This window comes from Nycticebus coucang, unplaced genomic scaffold (genome assembly GCF_027406575.1).
Source record: "Nycticebus coucang isolate mNycCou1 unplaced genomic scaffold, mNycCou1.pri scaffold_46, whole genome shotgun sequence".
NCBI classification, from domain to species: Eukaryota; Metazoa; Chordata; class Mammalia; order Primates; family Lorisidae; genus Nycticebus; species Nycticebus coucang.
In genome coordinates, this window is record NW_026515579.1 from 1,254,604 (window position 1) to 1,275,950 (window position 21,347).

Sequence of the window (21,347 nt, forward strand, 5' to 3'; positions counted from 1 at the left end):
GCCTCAAAGAAAAGTTTGCATTTGTTTCTTTCAGGGCCTCGGGAGTTCCACTATCCCTTAATCAATTTTGTCCTTTTGTTGTTGTTGTTTAAATTAATTCTTAGAATGGAATTCCTTTTCTTCTTCTTATTTTTTTTTTTCTTGAGACAGAGTCTCACTCTGTTGCTCCAGGCTACAGTGCCCTGGCATGAGCTGAGCTCACAGCAATCTCAAACTCAAGTGATCCTCCTGCCTCAGCCTTCTGAATAGCTGGAACTACAGGCTACACCATCACACCCAGCTAGTTTTTTTTTCTATTTTTAGTAGAACTGGGTCTTGCATTTGCTCAGGCTGGTCTTGAATTCCAGAGCTTAAGCAATCCACCCACTTCGGCTTCCTGGAATGCTAGGATTACAGGCAAGAGGCACCACACTGGCCCTTAGTTTGGTTTCTTGAATCCACTATATATGGGTTGTATAAATTTAGTCTCTACACTCACCCTTGATGGGGGCCTTATGTTACTTTCTTGAATTTGTAAGTATAGTTTCCTAGTTGCTCTTACACAGTGGGAACAGTCTTTCCAGACTTACCCTCTATGTAAAAGGTATCTAAGTTCCAGTTCTCCATACTTTGTAGATCAAAGTCTATGCTTCTTATTTCTTAATGGGCTTTACCACTCTGCCTCTGACTAACTTCTCTATATATAGTGCAGTTTTCTCTTGGTATCCATGGAGGATTGGTTCTAGGAACCTCCATGGATACCAAAATCTGAGGATGATAAAGTCCCTTATATAAAATGGCCTACTATTTTCATATACCCTATGCACATCCTCCCTTATACTTAAAACATCTTTGGATTACTTATAATCCCTAGTGCAATGTAAATAGTTGTTATTCTGTTTGTTTAGGGAATGACAAGGAAGAGAAGTCTATTCATGTTCGGTACAGATACACCATTCCTTTTTTCCCTTAAATACACTATTTTCAATCTGTGGTTATTTGAATCCACAGATAGAGAACCACAGATAATGAGGCTAACTATACTTATTTTTTGTTGTGTTTTTTTTTTAGCCCAGCTGTGTGTTTAAAATGTTGTGGTTTTAATAGAATCTGTTTATTGAATGGTGTGAATTTAAAGATTATATAACTGAAATGCTTTTTCACATATTCCTGTTCCCCACCCCGACCCCTCCTTTGACAATATCTGTCAGATCTCATGGTTTTCTAGTCACTCCATTATAAGATAATTGTGTATTTGTTAATTAGGATTAACTTTTAGCTATTAAAAAATTCAAGGCAGTCTAGCTTAAAGCTTCAAATGTACATCTTTTCCAATTTAGGCCTAACCTATATTTGCAAAACATAGAAAATTATGCTTTTTAATCAAGAATATATAAATATAAAAATTTTCTTTTTTTTCTTTTTTTAGAGACAGAGTCTCACTTTGTCGCCCTCAGTAGAGTGCTGTGACATCAGCTCTTGGGCTTAGGTGATTCTTTTGCCTCAGCCTCCAGAGTAGCTGGGACTATAGGCGCCCGCCACAACACCCGGCTATTTTCTGTTGCAGTTAGACTGGGGCTGGGTTTGAACCCACCACCCTCGGTATATGGGGCCAGTGCTCTACCCACTGAGCCACAGGCGCCACCCTAGATATAACAATTTTAAAATAGAATCAGTGAAGAAGAGGTCATGGTCTATTTCACTATTTTCTTTTTTTTTAACCTTCTCACCCTTCCTACTTCTGGGTTCTTCAGAGTCAGGGAGGAGGTAGGACCTCAGTGGGAGTAGGACCAAGTCCTCTTTTATTGCACTGTGGTAGTATGGCCCTCAGTGCTCTCAGTCAGACCAGGCCTCCAGATGCTGCGTCTGTTTGCTGGACAGATTAGAGGAAGGAGCTCTTCAGAGTCTACCTCCAGCCCCTGTTCCTAATCACAACCCTGCAGTCTCTTCTTGCTGAAGTCTCTTCTTGGGTGTGGTCTCTCAGACTGAACCAAGTTTGAAGACAGTCCTCTGAGGCATCTTCTTGGCTGCTATGGAAATGGCAGAACCTTGTCCCATCATAGAATTGGCAGAATCTTCCTGCATCATAAAGTTGAAGCATACTTTGTCCAACTGCTCATCCTGTCTCTTTGCCCTACATCTTTGCTGCTTCAAGTCAGGAAGCAAGTACCTGTTTCTGGTTTATTTATATGTCCCTCCATCCCTGCCATCCATGAGGGAAAGCACCATGATTCCCAAGAACTCTCACAGACTGTTCCCTCTGCTTCTGTGGCAGTCAGCATGGAATATATCCCCTCAGCAAACATCTAGCACGGGACAGCAATGCTATTCTCACCTCTTTGAAATTTCTTCTGTTTCTACTGTTGGTTCTTTTATAGAAGGCATCCCCACCCTCAACTTAGGTGGTGTGGTAAAAGTACCAGCTTTCTCTCCTAGAAGAGGAGAAAATGTTAAAACACTCTTCTAGAAATTTCCTTTTATCAATCTCCTCTGGAATTACTTTCCTTTATGGGAATAGAGCCTGCATGTGAAATGGTCCCTAACCTATTTTTGGTTTCTTTTTATAAGTACCTAGGTATTCTGGCATACTGTAAGTTAGAACTTCATAATGTTTAGAGCCATTCAACAATGAAAGAGCTTGCTTTTATGAGTTAGAGAACTCTTTGTCCCTATTTTCTTTAGTTTGTTTTTAAAATTTACCTGTATTTTAATGAATTCCAAGTATGTTATGAAAAAAATAATTTGCTCAATTTTCCAAATAATTTAATAAAGACATGGTGTACAGTATATAATGAAACATTAGTAAAATACCTTATATTGGATAAAATTGGGTTGATATCAGAATAAATATATTACCTACAAATATGTAATACAAAGGAAGCCAGTCTACTCAGTATTAAAAAACTACCTCAACATGAACTTTTTCAGTTAGCATTGATCTAATTATTTATCAAATATGATTACTCCAAGGTGTACACTGTGCAAATGGGATTCATGAGCTAATAATAAAATGTGAGAATATAAGACTTTCAATTGGCATAAGAAGTATTTGTTCATTCATGCATTCATTCAACAAATTAGGCAAAGTTCTTGTGAGAAAGCATTCGAGAAGGGGAATGGATTTTGAAATTGTTTTTAGCAAAGGGGATATTAAAAAGAGAAGTGCTGTCTTTAAAAATCAGTGGACTATCCCAGGTATAGCTTTCAAAATGCAGAGAAGAGAAAACTCAAATCTCAAGAGGGTCTGTTGGTATAACCTGAAGGGTCCTATCTTCATAAAAGGTCATCTTTGGTGGCTCATGTTTGATCTCAGTTCATGAAGATTGTGTTCTCTGTAGCCATGTTTGTGTTAATATAAAAATAATGGTAGATTTGTTGTTTGTTTTCAAAATCACATATTTGCGTGTTACAGATGCTCCCAAAAGATGCCTTCTGTTCTTCCCATGGCTTCTTAAACCCCAACCACCATGATGAGTGCACAGCCTCCAGCTGTGAGCAAACAGTAAGAGAGATCACTACCATGCAAAGTAGGAATTGAATTTTTTTTTTTTTTTTTTGAGACGGAGTCTCACTCAGTCACCTTGGGTAGAGTTCCGTGACGTCATAGCTCATAGCAACCTCAAACTCTTGGGCTCAAGTGATCCTCTTGTCTCAGCCTCCTGAGTAGCTGTGAATATAGGTACATGCCACTACTCCTGGGTAGTTTTTCTATTTTTAGTAAAGATGGGATCTTGCTTTGCTCAGGCTGGGGGATTGAAATCTTAATTTTATTTTTAAATGAAGTATTTATTATATTTTTAATGCAGAGGAGTTCAAAAAGCAAACAATAAATGGCCTAACATCTCCCTGCCCTCATAATCCTTGTTGCAATTAAAAAGATAACCTGTGAAAAGATTTAAAAGCTGAATGTGACAAACAAAACAAAATGAAAAAAAAAAGACCTCCCTTTAGTCCTTTTCAACATATATAATCATAGTTAGAAATATTTTAGTGATCTCTTTTAGAAAACAATGGTGTGCTTTTATGCCTTAGTTGTATTTGTATGTGTGTGTGTACACGTATTTATACAATAGGAATCATACATGCTTATCAGAATTGCTTTTTCACTTGAAATATCTGTGCCTGCTTTCATTTATATCAGTGTATGCAGATCATCCTTTTATAGTGGTGCAAAGTTTTCCTTGGTAATATTAGATTTTACCTAACTATTGTTGTTTAGCAACAGTAAGGTTTAAAACATTATTTACATTAAATGTAATTTATGTCATTCTATTAGGATAGGAAAGTTAAAACATTTTAAAGGAAGTTAAACAAGATGTTGTGAAAGGCATTCTTATGTTGTACCATTTTTATGTTGCAAGCGGAATTATAAACACCAGCACACTGAGTTCAAATTAAGCCAGGGTCCTTTATTGGGCTGGCCAGTCAAGAGCAGGCTCACACCACAGAGTCTCTTGGCCCCCTTGAAGTGGAGGTGCGAAGTTTTTATAAGGCAGTTCAAGCGGGAGATGGGAAGCCCTGGCATAAGCAGAATTTTACAGAAGCTGATATCTGCAAGGTTAGAGCTATGGGGAGGGGGGGTCTTACAATGAGCACATACATACCAGACAGACCTGTGACAGGGTTGTGGTTTCCACAAGATTTTTTCAGGTGTCACAGGATTCTGCAGCTCTCAGCTAAATTTCCTTCCTGTTTCCAAATCCTACCAAATCCTACCCCTACAGAGTCACTGCTTGCTCAAGGGGCTATTTGGTTACAAAAGGGCTGGGGGGCTGCAAGCTCTTAAGAAAATGGGGTAAGTCTGGTTCACTTTCTCAAAATGGATGGAGTTAGGACATCACACTTAGATTAGATGATGGTTGGAAGTCTAGATTGACTGTCGTTACTAGTGCATGGTTGTGGCACCAGGTGTCAGATCTAGTCTTCTGTGTCTGCAATCCTTGGATTCTGCCAAACACACATGTAGAATAATTTAGTCAGAGTGAGAGACTTTGGACATTTCAGGGAATCCTACTTATTTCACCAATTCATTAACAAACATTTAGGTGCTGAGGATGAGTTTTATTAGGTTCCTTTTTTAGAAGACATTAAAATATAGGTTATTTCAATACAGTGTGACAAGTACCAGGGCAGAGATATACTCAGGATATTCTGGCAGCAAGTATGGGGACATTCAGTCTTCCTAGAAGTGTAGACATATGTGCCTGCTAAGTTGTGTGTGCATGTGGAGGTGATGGAGAACATCTTGGAAGGATGGCGCCCACACTGAGTCATTAACTTAAGTGAGAGTTAGCTGGTAGAGAAGGGGGGGAAGTGTATTTCAGGCCAGGGAGCAAAGAGGTAGGAAGAGCCTGATGAATTTGGGAAACTGCAAGTAGTTTGATGTTGTCAGAATATAAAATTTTGGGCAGGGAATGAAATGGAGAGAGACCTGTTCATGGAAGGCCTTGCACATCATGCTAAGGAGTTGGAAATTCCTCCTTAAATAAAAAAATATGTCTTTTATGTATCAATAAAATACTCTCTACATATTTATCATTTCTCCAACTCTAAAAATTATAATTATTTTATATACTGCAACTGCAGAATTGAGCTATTAGCTTAGTTATCTGTGGCTCCAATATCCTCAGTTCAGTGTCTGATTTTACACGGACTTCAAAGTACGCAGAACCTTATTCAACCGCTTCATAAAAGATTGCCAGAGCTCACTGCATGGGAGGACATTGTAGCTGAGTGAGTTCAAATCCATTGCTACTGTCAGAAAACAACTGAGAGTGAGTTGGCCTGTGGCATTTTCAAGTACCTAAGATATTCTATCTCTGGTATCACTGTCGTTTCACAAATGCAGGAACATAGCTGATTCACATAAAATATGTTGTTTGTGTTTCGGTTAAAAAAGAGAACAAGAGGGAATAGGAGTGGGGCAATTGGATCTGGGGAATACTTATTTTACTTTGATTTTGGAGTCTTTTGTTTTTTTTTTTTTTGAGACAGTGTCTCACTTTGTTGCCCTTGGTAGAGTGCTGCTCTTGGGCTTAGGCAATTCTCTTGCCTCAGCCTCCCGAGTAGCTGGGATTACAGGTGCCTGCCACAACACCCAGCTATTTTGTTGTTGTTGTTGTAGTTTGGCCAGGGGCTGGGTCCAAACCTGCCACCCTCAGTATATGGGGCCAGGGCCCTACTCACTGAGCCACAGGCCCCGCCCTGATTTTGTAGTCTTTTACTTCTAATGATTCTATGTTTAAATGTTAGGCAAAACTGCTAGTTATCTAGTATTAGGCACCAGACAGAAATGAATCTAGAAGAGAGGAGCTCAAAGGGGAAGGCTTCATTCCTTTACTGAAAAGAGAGATAAATTCATTTTAAGTACTAAGTAGGGTCTAGATGTAAAAAACGTTTGCAGGCAGTGTTTCCTGTTGATCTCACCACACCTCATTTATTTATACTCTTCTACTTATTTTTCTTCATACATAAAACTCGTTCTTGTAATCATCCACAATGTAATTCCAGGAAGATGTGTTAAATATGTTGCTATAGTTTACAGTTGTTGTCTATAATGTTTTATTTAGCTCTCTCTCTTTTTTTTTTTTCCCACTGCTCCCTGTACAACACGGAACACCATATGCCATCGTCCCTGTCAGGAACCAAAGGTTTCCCTAGTCTGTGCCTGTGCCTGTGTTTATGCCACAGAGGAGCTGTGGTCCAGTGCCATCTTTTATTGATAGGGCCAGCAAAGGAGAAATCTAATGAAATTATCAAAGCTTTGAATTAATTATGAACTGGAATAGGAAAGCTAAGCTCTCTGGAGCCAGGGATCTCATTACCCATTCACTCTCATTGCATCCTCTTCTGGAGCAGAAGGCATTTTCAGCTACAGCTCTTAGCCTGGCTTTGGACTTTATTCAAACTTACTTAACTGACATCCTCTCTGCACTACAGTGTGGCCGCTCATGTCCAAGATGATTAACTTAATTCTGCTCTGCATCTGCAGGAAATGTAAATAGGTTTTCTTTATTTCTTTTGCTTTTTTTTTTTCTTATTTTCTTGCATCATATTGGATGTTATACAAGTTTTTCTGCTTTTTCGGTAAGGAGAGAAGCTTTCAGGACTTTGGTATAGCTTCATTGAATGGAGAGATTCCTTTAAAGTTAAGAGCTATATAACATCTACTGTGTATCCATGGATATTTAGGTAAGCATAAAGTCAAATATTTCTTCTTTGTATTTTGAATACCAAATAGAATTTTTCTTGCTTGTTTTGACCTTGGAATTAAGGGCATACCAATAACTTCCCTGTTCTTAACAGCATTGTTCATATTTCTAATGTGTGTTTTAAGGGAACAACAGATCTCACCTTGTGATTGTAATTTGTAAGACTTCTGCTCACTGACAGGGAGCAGTTAATGTTTGCCTTATAATTTTGTTTTTCCTTCTCCAGGTAATGTGAATTTTTTGATGATTAAATCAATCTCTGATTGTTTTAAATCTAGTAGCAAAATCAATAACAACGAGGTTTTGATTTAGCATCGGTGATGATTCTTTTGGTGCTGTCACATAGATTCAAGGCATGACAAGTATTTCTGCCTGCTTTTGAGACCCATTATTTATGAATTCCTAAGCTGCAGCTCATCTATCTTAGTAAACTACAGGCCACTGGCAATTTTTGTAAGCAGTGACTAACTTTGCTTTATAGAATCAATGTTTTAAGGTTTTGAAAAGTGGGGGAAGAGAGTGTGCTTTTCCTATTCCTGTTTACTTCTAATGAGTTTTTTCCCCCATTTATTTTTTTTTCTATAGGCAGCTGCAATATTTAATTCAGCCTTTGGAAGTTTTTTGGTAAGTAGATGTGGTTTAATTTGTCTATTATAACTTCTGCTGTGATATTGTTTATATGAAAGATTTAGTGAAAGCTGGACTTGCTTTACTTGTTAGCTAAATGTAAAAGTTCTTGAATCTTTTCATTTGCCATTACCCAGACCCTGAAAAAAATGAGTTAATAAATATTCCTATACAGTGTATTTTGGAGGCTCGGGCTTTAATATTCCAGTTAATGGATTCAAGGAATCAATTAAAATACTATGTGTCTCCTTAAAGAGGGATGAACCTATATATTGATCATTTAATGAGGTCTTTTAGATTATTATTATTTTGTATCATGGGACTGAAGATTTTGAAAAGGAAACGTGACCCAGCTGGTCAGAAAGGGAATGCTAATTTTCTTGTTGACATGTCATTTGTTTTGTACATTTCACTGTCAAAGAAGGTACTATCTGGGATACTTCTGAGAAATGTATGTTAAAAGAATTTGAAAGGTTAGGGCGGCGCCTGTGGCTCAGTGAGTAGGGCGCCGGTCCCATATGCCGGAGGTGGCAGGTTCAAAGCCAGCCCTGGCCAAAAACCACAAAAAAAAAAAAAAAAGAATTTGAAAGGAAAATAGAAATAAGGAGAAATTTTCAAGACAATGCAATATATTTTAGAGGTTGGAACTATTATTATTGTATATAAAAAGAATCAAAAGTGGTTCAACTTTCATAAGTAGGACAAATATAAGGATGTTATTTTAGCATTTTTGATCATTATTTTAAAATGTATGATAGAGGGAGGTGGAGCAAGATGGCAGCCGAGTAACAGCTTCCACCATGACTCTGGGGAGATAGGACTCCAGGCATCTCTGGCTGTTGGGATCTGCCTATCATCACCCCTGAGAGGATACAGGGAGTCAGCGAGAGACTTCTGGACCCCAAGAGGAGGACTAAAAAAGTGGAAAACCGGCAAGTGGTCACGTGTGTTCAATCCATCTAAACCCGCCCGCAACTGTAAGTTCAGTAGCAGCGAGATTGCAAACTAGAAAGGCCTTACCTGTGAACTGTTTTTGTGTCTTTGGACTTGGCACTCAGCTGAACTGCCTTGGGGAGAGCCTGAGGGGGAGTGCGGAGAACTTTGGCCTTTGACTGGGGCCCCAGTCTGAGCTGCTGAGCCAGACGGAGCTAATAGTGTTTGGCTCAGGGTCACAGGCAGCCATTGTGAGTGATCTGCCCCGGCAAGCTCCGCCCTCAGGGTTGCAGAGCTAGAATTGGGTGGGAGCTGGTAAACCAGCAACCAAGTAGCCTAAGGGCGGGGTATGAGCCGCCTTGCAACCCTAACCCTCGCGGGCAGAGGGAGACCAGTTTTGGCACACAGGGTAAGTGGATAGCCACTTCAGCAGTGATTCCAGCGACAAGCACTTCCCTGGGAAAGATGCTCAGCAAGTGAACAAGTTCAAAGTGCCTTTTAAGTGGGCTTAAGAGAGATTTAGGGTGTCTACCTGCTGGGGTTTGAGAAACTAGCAGCCTCCAGTCGTATCAGAACTGTGATTTACATCTCATACCCCAGAAGACCACGTGTTGCCCAGACAATACTCAATAACATATACATACTGCTTTGTTTTTGGTTGTGTTTTTTTTTTGGGGGGGGGGTTTGGTTGTTTTTTTTGTTTATTTTGATATTGTTGATGTTGTTTTGTTTTTTAAGTTCACCTTTTCCATACAGATCCTTTTTCTTTCTCAATTTTCCTAGTTTAATTATAATTTCCCACTGCTGCCTATTTCAATAATTAGAACTTCATTTTTGCTAGTGGTCCTACCACTATTATTTGGTTTTACACCCAATTTTACCCCGTAAAGTTTTCTGTTTGCTTGTTTTGGTTTGATTTATAGCATTTTTGTCTTTCCTCTCTACTTGGTGGAGGTGGGGTACTGTGTCTGATCAAGTTAGCAAAGAGCTGCTGACCTCAAGGGAACCACCCAACTGGGTACCCAAAGAAGGTGTTTTTTGTTTTTTTTTTAAGGTTATATTAAAGTAGCCTGCTGTACACCTATATTGCTCTGTCTCCCTCTTTCTGTGCCACTCTTCTTTTTGTCAATATTCCTTTTACCCACCCTGTCTCCTTTCTCTATTTTTCTTTTTTTGTTAACACTCGGTCCTCCTTTCTTTCGTCCCTTTTTTGCTCTTCAACCTTCTCACCCTTCTGGTCCTTTAACCCTTAGTTCACAGGCACAAGAACTTAAAGAGCAAGAGGAAGTGAAAGGAAACTTAAGGCAAGGAAACAGATAAAAGAAATCACCCATGAGGAAGAATCAGCAGAAAACTCCAGGCAACATGAAGAACCAGTCCAGAACAACCCCAACAAGGGACAATGAGGTAGCTACTGCAGAGGATCCCACCTATAAAGAAATCTTAGGAATGACAGAAAGGGAATTTAGAATACACATGTTGAAAACAATGAAGGAAATGACGGAAACAATGAAGGAAACTGCTAATAAAGTGGAAAATAAGCAAAAGGAAATCCAAAAACAGAATCAAATAAGAGATGAACGATATGAAGAATATAAAAAGGATATAGCAGAGCTGAAGGAACTGAAACAGTCAATTAGGGAACTTAAAGATGCAATGGAAAGTATCAGCAACAGGTTAGACCATGCAGAAGAAAGAATTTCAGAGGTAGAAGACAAAGTTCTTGAGATAACTGAGATAGTAAAAGAGGCAGAAAAGAAGAGAGAGAAAGCAGAACGTTCACTGTCAGAATTATGGGACTTTATGAAGCGTTCCAACGTACGAGTTCTAGGAATTCCAGAAGGGGAAGAATGCCCCAGAGGAATGGAAGCCATACTAGAGAATATTATAAAGGAAAATTTCCCAAATATCACCAAAGATTCTGACACACTGCTTTCAGAGGGATATCGGACCCCAGGTCACCTCAACTCTAACTGAGGTTCTCCAAGACACTTTGTCATGAACCTGTCCAAAGTCAAGACAAAAGAAAAGATTCTGCTAGGTGCGAGGAGTAAGCGCCAGTTGACCTACAGGGGCAAATCCATCAGAGTGACCGCAGACTTCTCTAATGAAAGTTTCCAAGCAAGAAGACAATGGTCATCTACCATTAATCTACTTAAACAGAACAATTTCCAGCCCAGAATTCTGTACCCTGCTAAGCTAAGCTTCAAAATTGACGGAGAAATCAAATCATTTACGGATATACAAACATTGAGGAAATTCGCCACAACAAGACCAGCTCTACAGGAAATAATTCAACCTGTTCTGCACACTGACCACCACAATGGATCAGCAGCAAAGTAAGAACTCAGAAATTAAAGGACAGAACCTAACCTCCACACTGATGCAAAAGATAAAACTAAGCAATGGACTCTCACAAAATAAGACGAATAGCATACTACCACAATTATCAATTATCTCAATAAATGTTAATGGCTTGAATTCCCCACTGAAGAGACATAGATTGGCTGACTGGATTAAAAAACACAAGCCATCCATTTGCTGTCTGGAAGAAACACACCTGGATTCAAAAGACAAATTAAGGCTCCGAGTAAAGGGTTGGAAGACAATTTTTCAGGCAAATGGAATTCAGAAGAAAAGAGGAGTTGCAATCATATTTTCAGATACATGTGGATTTAAAGCAACTAAAGTCAAAAAAGACAAAGATGGTCACTTTATATTGGTCAAGGGAAAAACACAACAAGAAGACATTTCAATTCTAAATATTTATGCACCCAATTTAAATGCTCCCAGATTCTTGAAACAGACCTTGCTCAGTCTGAGCAATATGATATCTGATAATACCATAATAACAGGGGTCCTTAACACTCCTCTTACAGAGCTGGACAGATCCTCTAAACAGAAATTAAACAAAGATATAAGAGATTTAAATGAGACCCTAGAACAACTGTGCTTGATAGACGCATATAGAACACTCCACCCCAAAGATAAAGAATATACATTCTTCTCATCACCCCATGGAACATTCTGCAAAATTGATCATATCCTGGGACACAAAACAAATATCAACAGAATCAAAAGAATTGAAATTTTACCTTGTATCTTCTCAGACCATAAGGCACTAAAGATGGGACTCAACTCTTAACAAAAATGCTCGACCCCACCCAAAGTGATGGGAATTAAACAATCTTCTGTTGAATAACAGATGGGTGCAGGAAGAAATAAAACAGGAAATCATTAACTTCCTTGAGCATAACAACAATGAAGACACAAGCTACCAAAACCTGTGGGATACTGCAAAAGCAGTTTTGAGAGGAAAATTCATCGCTTTAGATGCCTACATTTGAAAAACAGAAAGAGAGCACATCAACAATCTCACAAGAGATCTTATGGAATTGGAAAAAGAAAAACAATCTAAGCCTACACTCAGTAGAAGAACAGAAATATCCAAAATCAAATCAGAGATCAATGAAATTGAAAACAAAAGAATCATTCAGAAAATTAATGAAACAAGAAGTTGGTTTTTTGAAAAAAATTAAATAAAACAGGTAAACCATTGGCCAGACTAATGAGCAATAGCAAAGTAAAATCTCTAGTTACCTCAATCAGAAATTATAAAGGGGAAATAACAACTGATCCCACAGAGATACAAGAGATCATCTCTGAATAGTACCAGAAACTCTACGCCCAGAAATTTGACATTGTAAAGGAAATGAATAAATATTTGGAATCACACCCTCTCCCTAGACTCAGCCAGGAAGAAATAGAGCTCCTGAACAGACCAATTTCAAGCACTGAGATCAAATAAACAATAAAAAAGCTTCCAACCAAAAAATGCCCTGGTCCAGATGGCTTCACTCCAGAATTCTATCAAACCTTTAAGGAAGAGCTTATTCCTGTACTGCAGAAATTATTCCAAAAAATTGAGGAAGAAGGAATCTTCCCCAACACATTCTATGAAGCAAACATTACCCTGATACCAAAACCAGGAAAAGACCCAAACAAAAAGGAGAATTTCAGACCGATCTCACTCATGAATATAGATGCAAAAATTCTCAACAAAATCCTAGCCAATAGCTTACAACTTATCATCAAAAAAGTCATTCATCATGATCAAGTAGGCTTCATCCCAGGGATGCAAGGCTTATGGTTTAACATATGCAAGTCCATAAACATTATCCACCATATTAACAGAGGCAAAAATAAAGATCACATGATCCTCTCAATAGATGCAGAAAAAGCATTTCATAAAATCCAGCATCCTTTTCTAATTAGAACACTGAAGAGTATAAGCATAGGTGGCACATTTCTAAAACTGATTGAAGCTATCTATGACAACCCACAGCCAATATTTTACTGAATGGAGTAAAACTGAAAGCTTTTCCTCTTAGAACTGGAACCAGACAAGGTTGTCCTCTGTCACCTTTACTATTCAACATAGTGCTGGAAATTCTAGCCAATACAATTAGGCAAGACAAGGAAATTAAGGGAATCCAACTGGGAGCAGAGGAGGTCAAACTCTCCCTCTTTGATGACGACATGATCTTATACTTAGAGAACCCCAAAGACTCAACCACAAGACTCCTAGAAGTCATCAAAAAATACAGTAATGTTTCAGGATATAAAATCAATGTCCACAAGTCAGTAGCCTTTGTGTACACCAATAACAGTCAAGATGAGATGCTAATTAAGGACACAACTCCTTTCACCATAGTTTTAAAGAAAATCAAATACTTAGGAATATACCTAACGAAGGAGGTGAAGGACCTCTATAAAGAAAACTATGAAATCCTCAGAAAGGAAATAGCAGAGGATATTAACAAATGGAAGAACATACCATGCTCATGGATGGGAAGAATCAACATTGTTAAAATGTCTATATTTCCCAAAGCAATCTACCTATTCAACGCCATTCCTATCAAAATACCAACATCGTACTTTCAAGATTTGGAAAAAATGATTCTGTATTTTTTATGGAACCGGAAAAAAACCCCGCATAGCTAAGGCACTTCTTAGTAAAAAAAATAAAGCTGGGGACATCAGCATACCAGATTTTAGTCTGTATTACAAAGCCATAGTGCTCAAGACAGCATGGTACTGGCACAAAAACAGAGACAGACACTTGGAATCGAATTGAAAACCAAGAAATGAAACTAATATCTTAAAGCCACCTAATCTTCGATAAACCAAACAAGAATATACCTTGGGGGAAAGACTCCCTATTCAATAACTGGTGTTGGGAGAACTGGATGTCTACATATAAAAGACTGAAACTGGATCCACACTTTTCCCCACTCACAAAAATTGATTCAAGATGGATAAAGGACTTAAATTTAAGGCATGAAATAATAAAAATACTCCAAGAAAGCTTAGGAAAATCATTGGAAGATATTGGCCTGGGGAAAGACTTCATGAAGAAGACTGCCATGGCAATTGCAACAACAACAAAAATAAACAAATGGGACTTCATTAAACTGAAAAGCTTCTGTACTGTTAAGGAGACAATAACCAAAGCAAAGAGACAACCTACACAATGGGAAAGGATATTTGCATATTTTCAATCAGACAAAAGCTTGATAACTAGGATCTATAGAGAACTCAAATTAATCCACATGAAAAAAGCCAACAATCCCATATATCAATGGACAAGAGACATGAATAGAACTTTCTCTAAAGATGACAGACGAATGGCTAACAAACACATGAAAAAATGTTCATCATTTCTATATATTAGAGAAATGCAAATCAAAACAACCGTGAGATATCATCTATCCCCAGTGAGAATGGCCCACATCACAGAATCTCAAAACTGCAGATGCTGGCGTGGATGTGGAGAGAAGGGAACACTTTTACACTGCTGGTGGGACTGCAAACTAGTACAACCTTTCTGGAAGGAAGTATGGAGAAACCTCAAAGCACTCAAGCTAGACCTCCCATTTGATCCAGCAATCCCATTACTGGGCATCTACCCAGAAGGAAAGAAATCCTTTTTATCATAAGGACACTTGTACTAGACTGTTAATTGCAGCTCAATTTACAATCGCCAAAATGTGGAAACAGCCTAAATGCCAACCAACCCAGAAATGGATTAACAAGCTGTGGTATATGTAGACCAAGGAATACTTTTCAGCCATTAAAAAAAATGGAGACTTTACATCCTTCGTATTAACCTGGTTGGAAGTGGAAGACATTATTCTTAGTAAAGCATCCCAAGAATGAAGAAGCATGAATCCTATGTACTCAATTTTGATATGAGGACAATAAATGACAATTAAGGTTATGAGGGGGGGAAAGCAGAAAGAGGGACGGAGGGAGGGGGGTGGGGCCTTGGTGTGTGTTACACTTCGTGGGGGCAAGACATGATTGCAAGAGGGACTTTACCTAACAATTGGAATCAGTGTAACCTGGCTCATTGTACCCTCAATGAATCCCCAACAATAAAAAAAAAAAAAATAGAAAACTTCATGGGTTGGAGATAAACTGACTGTTATCTTGCAGGTTAATTAAACCAAAAACATTATGTTTATATTATATTTATGTTTTCACAGGAATTTACAAACTAACAAGTTTGTTTCTGATGACATTTCACAGAAGGGCGTGTGCACTGAGGATGTCTCCATCTCAAACTCCTCCTCCAGTCTGTCCTGAAGGGAGGTTGGTGTTCCCTCTCAGTGTCCTGCATTCCTCCTGCCACTCCTCTAGGGCAGGGCTCCAGCCGTCCTCCCGTCAGCCCAGCAACCAAGGCGTATCACCACCCCCTGTCAGCAAGCTCCCCCGTCTGAGAGGTCCTCTTCCTGGATTACTAGAACACCAGCCCTGCCCAGCGCCTGCTTCTTTCTGAATCCTAATCCCTCCATCCCTGATTGCCACCCCCACCCAAATCTCATCGTTCATGATGTTCTCATCACCTTCACTTCAAACCAACACTTACTCCCTCAGCTTCTTCATCCCTCTTGCCCTGTGATCCTACCAACCTCCATCCCCTGTGGGCCCCAGAGTGCAACAGTGGCCCCACTAGCCACCCTGTCCATAAGGGTGAAGGACAGGAAGGGACACATAGGAGTGACTCACACCCCCATGTGTCCGCACAAGAGGCAGCTCCCCATGGAGGCAGGAACAAGGCTGGCTATTTCAGCAAGATACATCCTTTGCCAAACAAAGCACCAAACACAAGATAAGTGTTCATAATTATTTGCCAAAAGCAGACCTGCCTTTCACCGTGCTGGCCACATGATGCTGGGCCCAGAAGGTGCCTGAACTGGGAGAGAGTCACCCATGCACCATGACCTCGCTCTGTCCTCAGCCGGACAGCTGAGGGCAAATACCAGCAAGGAAAGTGCCCATGGGCTCCGAGGAGACCACAGGCAGCCTTGTCCTGTGAGTGAGAGAGTGCTCAACTGAGGTAAAGCCCTGTTTATTCAAGTGAGAGTAGTAATTACAGCACTTTGGGAAGCCAAGGCAGGAGGATCACTTGAGGCCAAGAGTAACTAAAGCAATCTGGGCAACACAGGGAGACCATGTCTCTACAAAATAAATAAATAAATAAATAAATAAATAAATAAATAAATAAATAAATAAATAAATAAAAACTTAACTACAAACGATGGCAGGCACCTGCAGTCCTGGCTACTTGGGAGGCTGAGGCAGGAGGACCATGTGAGGCCAGGAGTTCAAGACTGCAATGAGCTATGATATGCCACTGCACTCCAGCCTGTAGAGCAAGATACTATCTCTAAAATAATAATAAATAGAGTTATTTTTTTTTCTTGAGACAGAGTCTCACTCTGTTGCCCTAGGGTTGAGTGCCATGGCATCATCATAGCTCACAGAAAATTCAAACTTTTGTGTTTAAGAGATTCTCTTGCCTCAGCCTCCAGGGAAGCTGGAACTACAAGTGCCCTCCACAATGCCCAGCTAATTTTAATATATTTGTTAGTAGAAATGGGATCTTGCTTTTGCTCAAGCTGCTCTCAAACTAGTAAGGTCAAGCAATCCACTTGTCTCGGCCTCCCAGAAAGCTAAGAATACAAATGTGAGGCCCAGCACCTCTAGCTCAGCAGCTAGGGCACCAGCCACATACACTAAGGCTGGCAGGTTAGAACCTGGACCAGGTCTGCCAAACAATGACAACTACAACTTGTGGTGAGTGCCTGTAATCCCAGCTACTTGGGAGGACGAGGCAAAAGAATCACTTAAATGTTTGAGGTTGCCGTGAGGTATAACACCACAGTATTATACTGAGTGTGACATACTGAGACTCTGTCTCAAAAAAAAGGAAGGAAGGAAGGAAGGAAGGAAAGAAAGAAGAAAACGAACATACTACAGGTGTGAGTCACTCAGCCCAGCCTACCAGAGTAAATTTTAAAAATAAAAATAAAGTGAGATTTAAAGGACAATACAATTCACTGGAAATTCACACTGCATCATCAAAGACAAAGCAATGCTGACGAAACACAGGTGGCAAGCACCTGTTTCTACATGATAATGAATAAAACATCACAAAATATCTCATAGTGCTTTAAACACAGTCAAATGTCAAAACTTCCTGTTAAAAGAATAAACGTGGGGGCGGCGCCTGTGGCTCAGTGAGTAGGGCGCCGGCCGCATATGCCGAGGGTGGCGGGTTCAAACCCGGCCCCGGCCAAACTGCAACAAAAAAATAGCTGGGTGTTGTCGCGGGCGCCTGTAGTCCCAGCTACTCGGGAGGCTGAGGCAAGAGAATCGCGTAAGCCCGAGAGTTAGAGGTTGCTGTGAGCTGTGTGATGCCACGGCACTCTACCGGAGGGCGGTACAGTGAGACTCTGTCTCTACTAAATAAATAAATAAATAAATAAAAAGAATAAACGTGACTGAAAATCATGTTATGCTGATGAATGCAAATATATGCAAGAATTATGCTTATGAATACAACCGCCATGACTGATGTGTTCGACATTCACATATAAGTAAAAGGAATCTTTTCATGTAGGTATATGGACCTATTTTATTTAGGTGAGTGTTTTACATATTCATTAACCTATTTTTAAAACATCATGCATTAAAACTTTCACAAAAATCACAGTAATGAGACCAAAGTGTGATGAACTCAGCAATGGAGATGTCAAGCTGAAAGTGCTGCTGTCCTTCTCTAAGGCAGGTGACCTCCCAAAATAAAACATGGTGACAGTCTGCTGCATAGACTGAAAGCACTTTCCCAGGCATACATAAACATTTGTTCCTTCTTAGAATTTTAGGAAATGGGATTATCGTTTTGCAGAAGATGGATTTTTTGACAAAACAACATAAAGAGCATGTTTTTTCAGGACAGAGATTAATTTTTTCTCCTTATGACACATATTGACAGGTTGTGCGCAATGGCTCACGCATGTAATCCAAACACTCGGTGGGGGATGGGGTGCAATACAAGGTTGACTGAGCTCATAAATTCAAGACCAGCCTGAGCCAGAGCGAGACCCTGTGTCTAAAAATAGCCAGGCATTCTGGCAGGTTCCTGTAGTCCCAGCAACCTCAGTTTGGGGGGAAAGATAATCACTTAAGCCCAGGAGTTGAGGTTACTGTGAGCCACAATGCCAGGGCATTTTCTAAAAAAAAAAAAAAAAATCAGATTGCCGGCACTCATTCCTGAGTACAAACCATGTTTTTCCTTCACTCTCTATCTGGAGCTGTTGATCCTAAGGGCTCTCATGATTCAGGCTCCTCTGGAACCAGGTCCAAGTAATTTTAACATTTACCTTGTTACATCTCCAATGTTAGTGTGTTTACCACCCTGACTGGTCCTAAATAAATATTTCAAATAATGTCACTTAGTCTTTTATACCGTGTTTTTTGCTTGTAACAGATTTCTAGCTCAGTTACCAGTCAAAGTGCAGCGATGATTGTTGTGTTCAAGTGAATGGAAGTAAAGACAGTGAAGATTTCCACCGCAGAACTGTCTGGAATGCATGCTCAGCTGCCCCCAGCACATTACCATCCCTACAGAGAAGATCACTTGCTGTCCTCATTGCTGTGGGATCCAAAGCTGGAGGAGAACTCTGGCCACCAGACAGGAATTGCATGAAAGGGAAGAACCTGGCTTGGAGTGCAGCCAGAGAAGGGTGTCCATGGGAGCCTGTCACTGATCTGAACCTGACTCTGCCCTATGAGGACTGTGTATCAAGACCCCACCTCAGTCCCAACAAAAAATCAGCCCAGCAGGCCAGGGTCAGATTCACCCTGAAGAGCCCCATAGACCACGAAGACTCTGAGCAGTTGGGGAGGACACAGTGGAGGCTGCCAGCCAAGTCCTGAATGTAGTGGACAGAGCAGTGTGGGGACTGCTGGCTCTGGGAGGCTGTGATCACTTTGTCACATGATGCTGTATCAGCAGGGTCTGGGAACCAAGGGGAGCTGGAGGTCTGTTCTTTGGGGTCTGGAGGTGAGCAGAGCTGGGATCAGCCACCTGATGTGCCTGGTGCCCTCTGCTCAGGATCACAGTTCTGACCAACCCACCCCCTGGGACCAAACAGCCCCACCCCTGACACTCAGGCAGAGGGTCCTGACCACAGCCCAGGGTGGGATCAGAAAGCTGGGGGATCATTTGCATGGAGAATGGGGCCTCCCTTCTCAAGGTATTAAGAGGAGACAGTCAGACCTGGGGTAGCTGTGCCTCAGCTGTGGGCACAGAAGGCAGGACTCAGGACAGTCTCCACCATGGCCTGGTCCCATCTCCTCACCCTCCTGACTCACTGAACAGGTGACCAGACATGGGCCAGGAGAAGGGCCCTGGGGAGACCCTGGGCCCCTGCTCTCTTCTGTTCTCTCCAGACCCAGAATCACCATGTCTGTGTCTCTCCCTTGCATGATCCTGGGCCCAGTCTGTGCAGACTCAGCCGTCATCGATGTCTGGATCCCTGGGGAAGATGGTCACCATCTCCTGCTTGGGAAGCAGCAGCAACATCGGGCGTGGGATTTATGTGAACTGGTACCAGCAGCTCCAGGGAACAGCCCCTAAATCCATCATCTATGGTAACAGCAATAGATCCTCAGGGGTCCCTGACAGATTCTCTGCCTGCAAGTCTAGCAGCTCAGGCTCCCTGACCATCACGGGACTCCAGAGTGACAATGAAGCTGATTATTTCTGTCAGTCCTATGACAGCAGCCTGGGTGCACCCACAGTGCTCCAGGCCCACGGGGTAGTGAGACAAAAACATCCTTTTCACCCCCCAAGAGGGTGAACACCCAGAAGCTGCTGCTCAGGCCTGGCCTGTGGCTTCTACTGCTGTTGCTGCTGCCACCATGGACACAGCAGAACCCACAGGTGCCACCTGGGAGTGGAAGCTCCACCTTTTCTGTTATTCACAGCAATCTATTTCTAGAAAAAGTGTCCCCAAGGAAACAGAAAACCCTGCTCCTTATCAGCTTGATATACAGAATCTTTTTGTAAGGAAGTTCAAGGAAGTTTTGAGGTGGCAGTTCCAGCTCATCCATCCTCTTCCTGATTCCAGGATGTCCCAGATCCATGTCACCCTTGTGTGAGTTTGCAGTGTCCATACCTGTTCTCTTGGCTGTGCCCTTAGTCTCTTCTAACCATAGGATAACTAATGCACAATCATGTGACCATATTTAATGTGTGCAATTAGACACACTTGGGTATTTTATGCTCCCTGGAAAACATTCCCACAATCAATATAAAGAACCTCACTGCTACAAAGGCCTCTGGACGGCCCTTTCTGATTCTTCCTCGGATTCCTTCCCTAATGCTGCCCGACATGAGCACTGATCTACTTTCTGTCCCTGTTGTTTTCCATTTTCTATAATTTAGGAATGATATCCTATGGCATACACCTTTTGAGGTCAGGATTCTCTCCCTCAGCACAATTCCACCGAGGATCTTCTATACCACTGCCAAGTTTCCGGCAATCATATCACCGTCACAGGCACTTTTACCTCTGTGGGTCCTTCCTCTGTTCAAAAGTTATTAAAAACATATTTTCAAACACATAGTCATAGATACAGATATAAACCAAGCTGGTTTGCAGGCATTTTCCTTCTGTAAATTAGCATATCTCCCAGGGTCCCTGAAAGTGTTTGGTTGTTTAGGATCGGGGCCCACAGTGCCAGGGAATGCTTGGCCCTGCTTTCATCTTGTTATTATTTACTTGCCCTTCCTTGGTACTGAAAAATTGTGGGTCTTTTGTTATTTATTTTACTTTTTTTTGTGAAGATAGAGTTTTACTTTATTGCCCATGGTAGATTGCCATAGCGTGACAAAGCTCACAACAACCTCTCACTCCTGGGCTTAGGTGATTCCCTTGCCTCAGCCTCCCAGGTAGCTAGAACTACAGGCGCCTGACCCAATGCCCGACTATTTTTTGTTGCAGTTAGGCCGGGGCCAGGTTTGAACCCGCCACCCTTGGTACATGGGACCGACGCCCTGCCCACTGAGCTACGGGCACCACCCTATTTTTTAATTTTTAAGAAATAATGCATCATAAAGATATAAAATTAAAAGTCATGAAAGTAGGCTTAAATTATACCACAAGTTAAAAATAAAAATTTAGAGAAAATGGTAAGGAAGAACTTCCCAAATCTGGGCATGGTGTCTTCTACCTGTAATGC

General features: G+C 40.9%; 1 protein-coding gene and 1 pseudogene across 1 annotated transcript in view; both read left to right on the plus strand.

Annotated features, from left to right (window-relative positions):
• Window positions 1–7,847, plus strand: part of LOC128579350 (sodium/bile acid cotransporter 7-like) — a 121,798-nt gene extending 113,951 nt beyond the window's left edge. Inside the window, exon 5 of the mRNA XM_053581493.1 lies at window positions 7,776–7,847. Within this exon, the coding sequence (XP_053437468.1) occupies window positions 7,776–7,847 (72 nt within the window). The remainder of the gene's footprint in view (window positions 1–7,775) is intronic.
• An 11,592-nt stretch (window positions 7,848–19,439) lies between these two features.
• On the plus strand, window positions 19,440–19,963 carry LOC128579347 (immunoglobulin lambda variable 1-40-like; annotated as a pseudogene).
• Window positions 19,964–21,347: the final 1,384 nt, after the last annotated feature.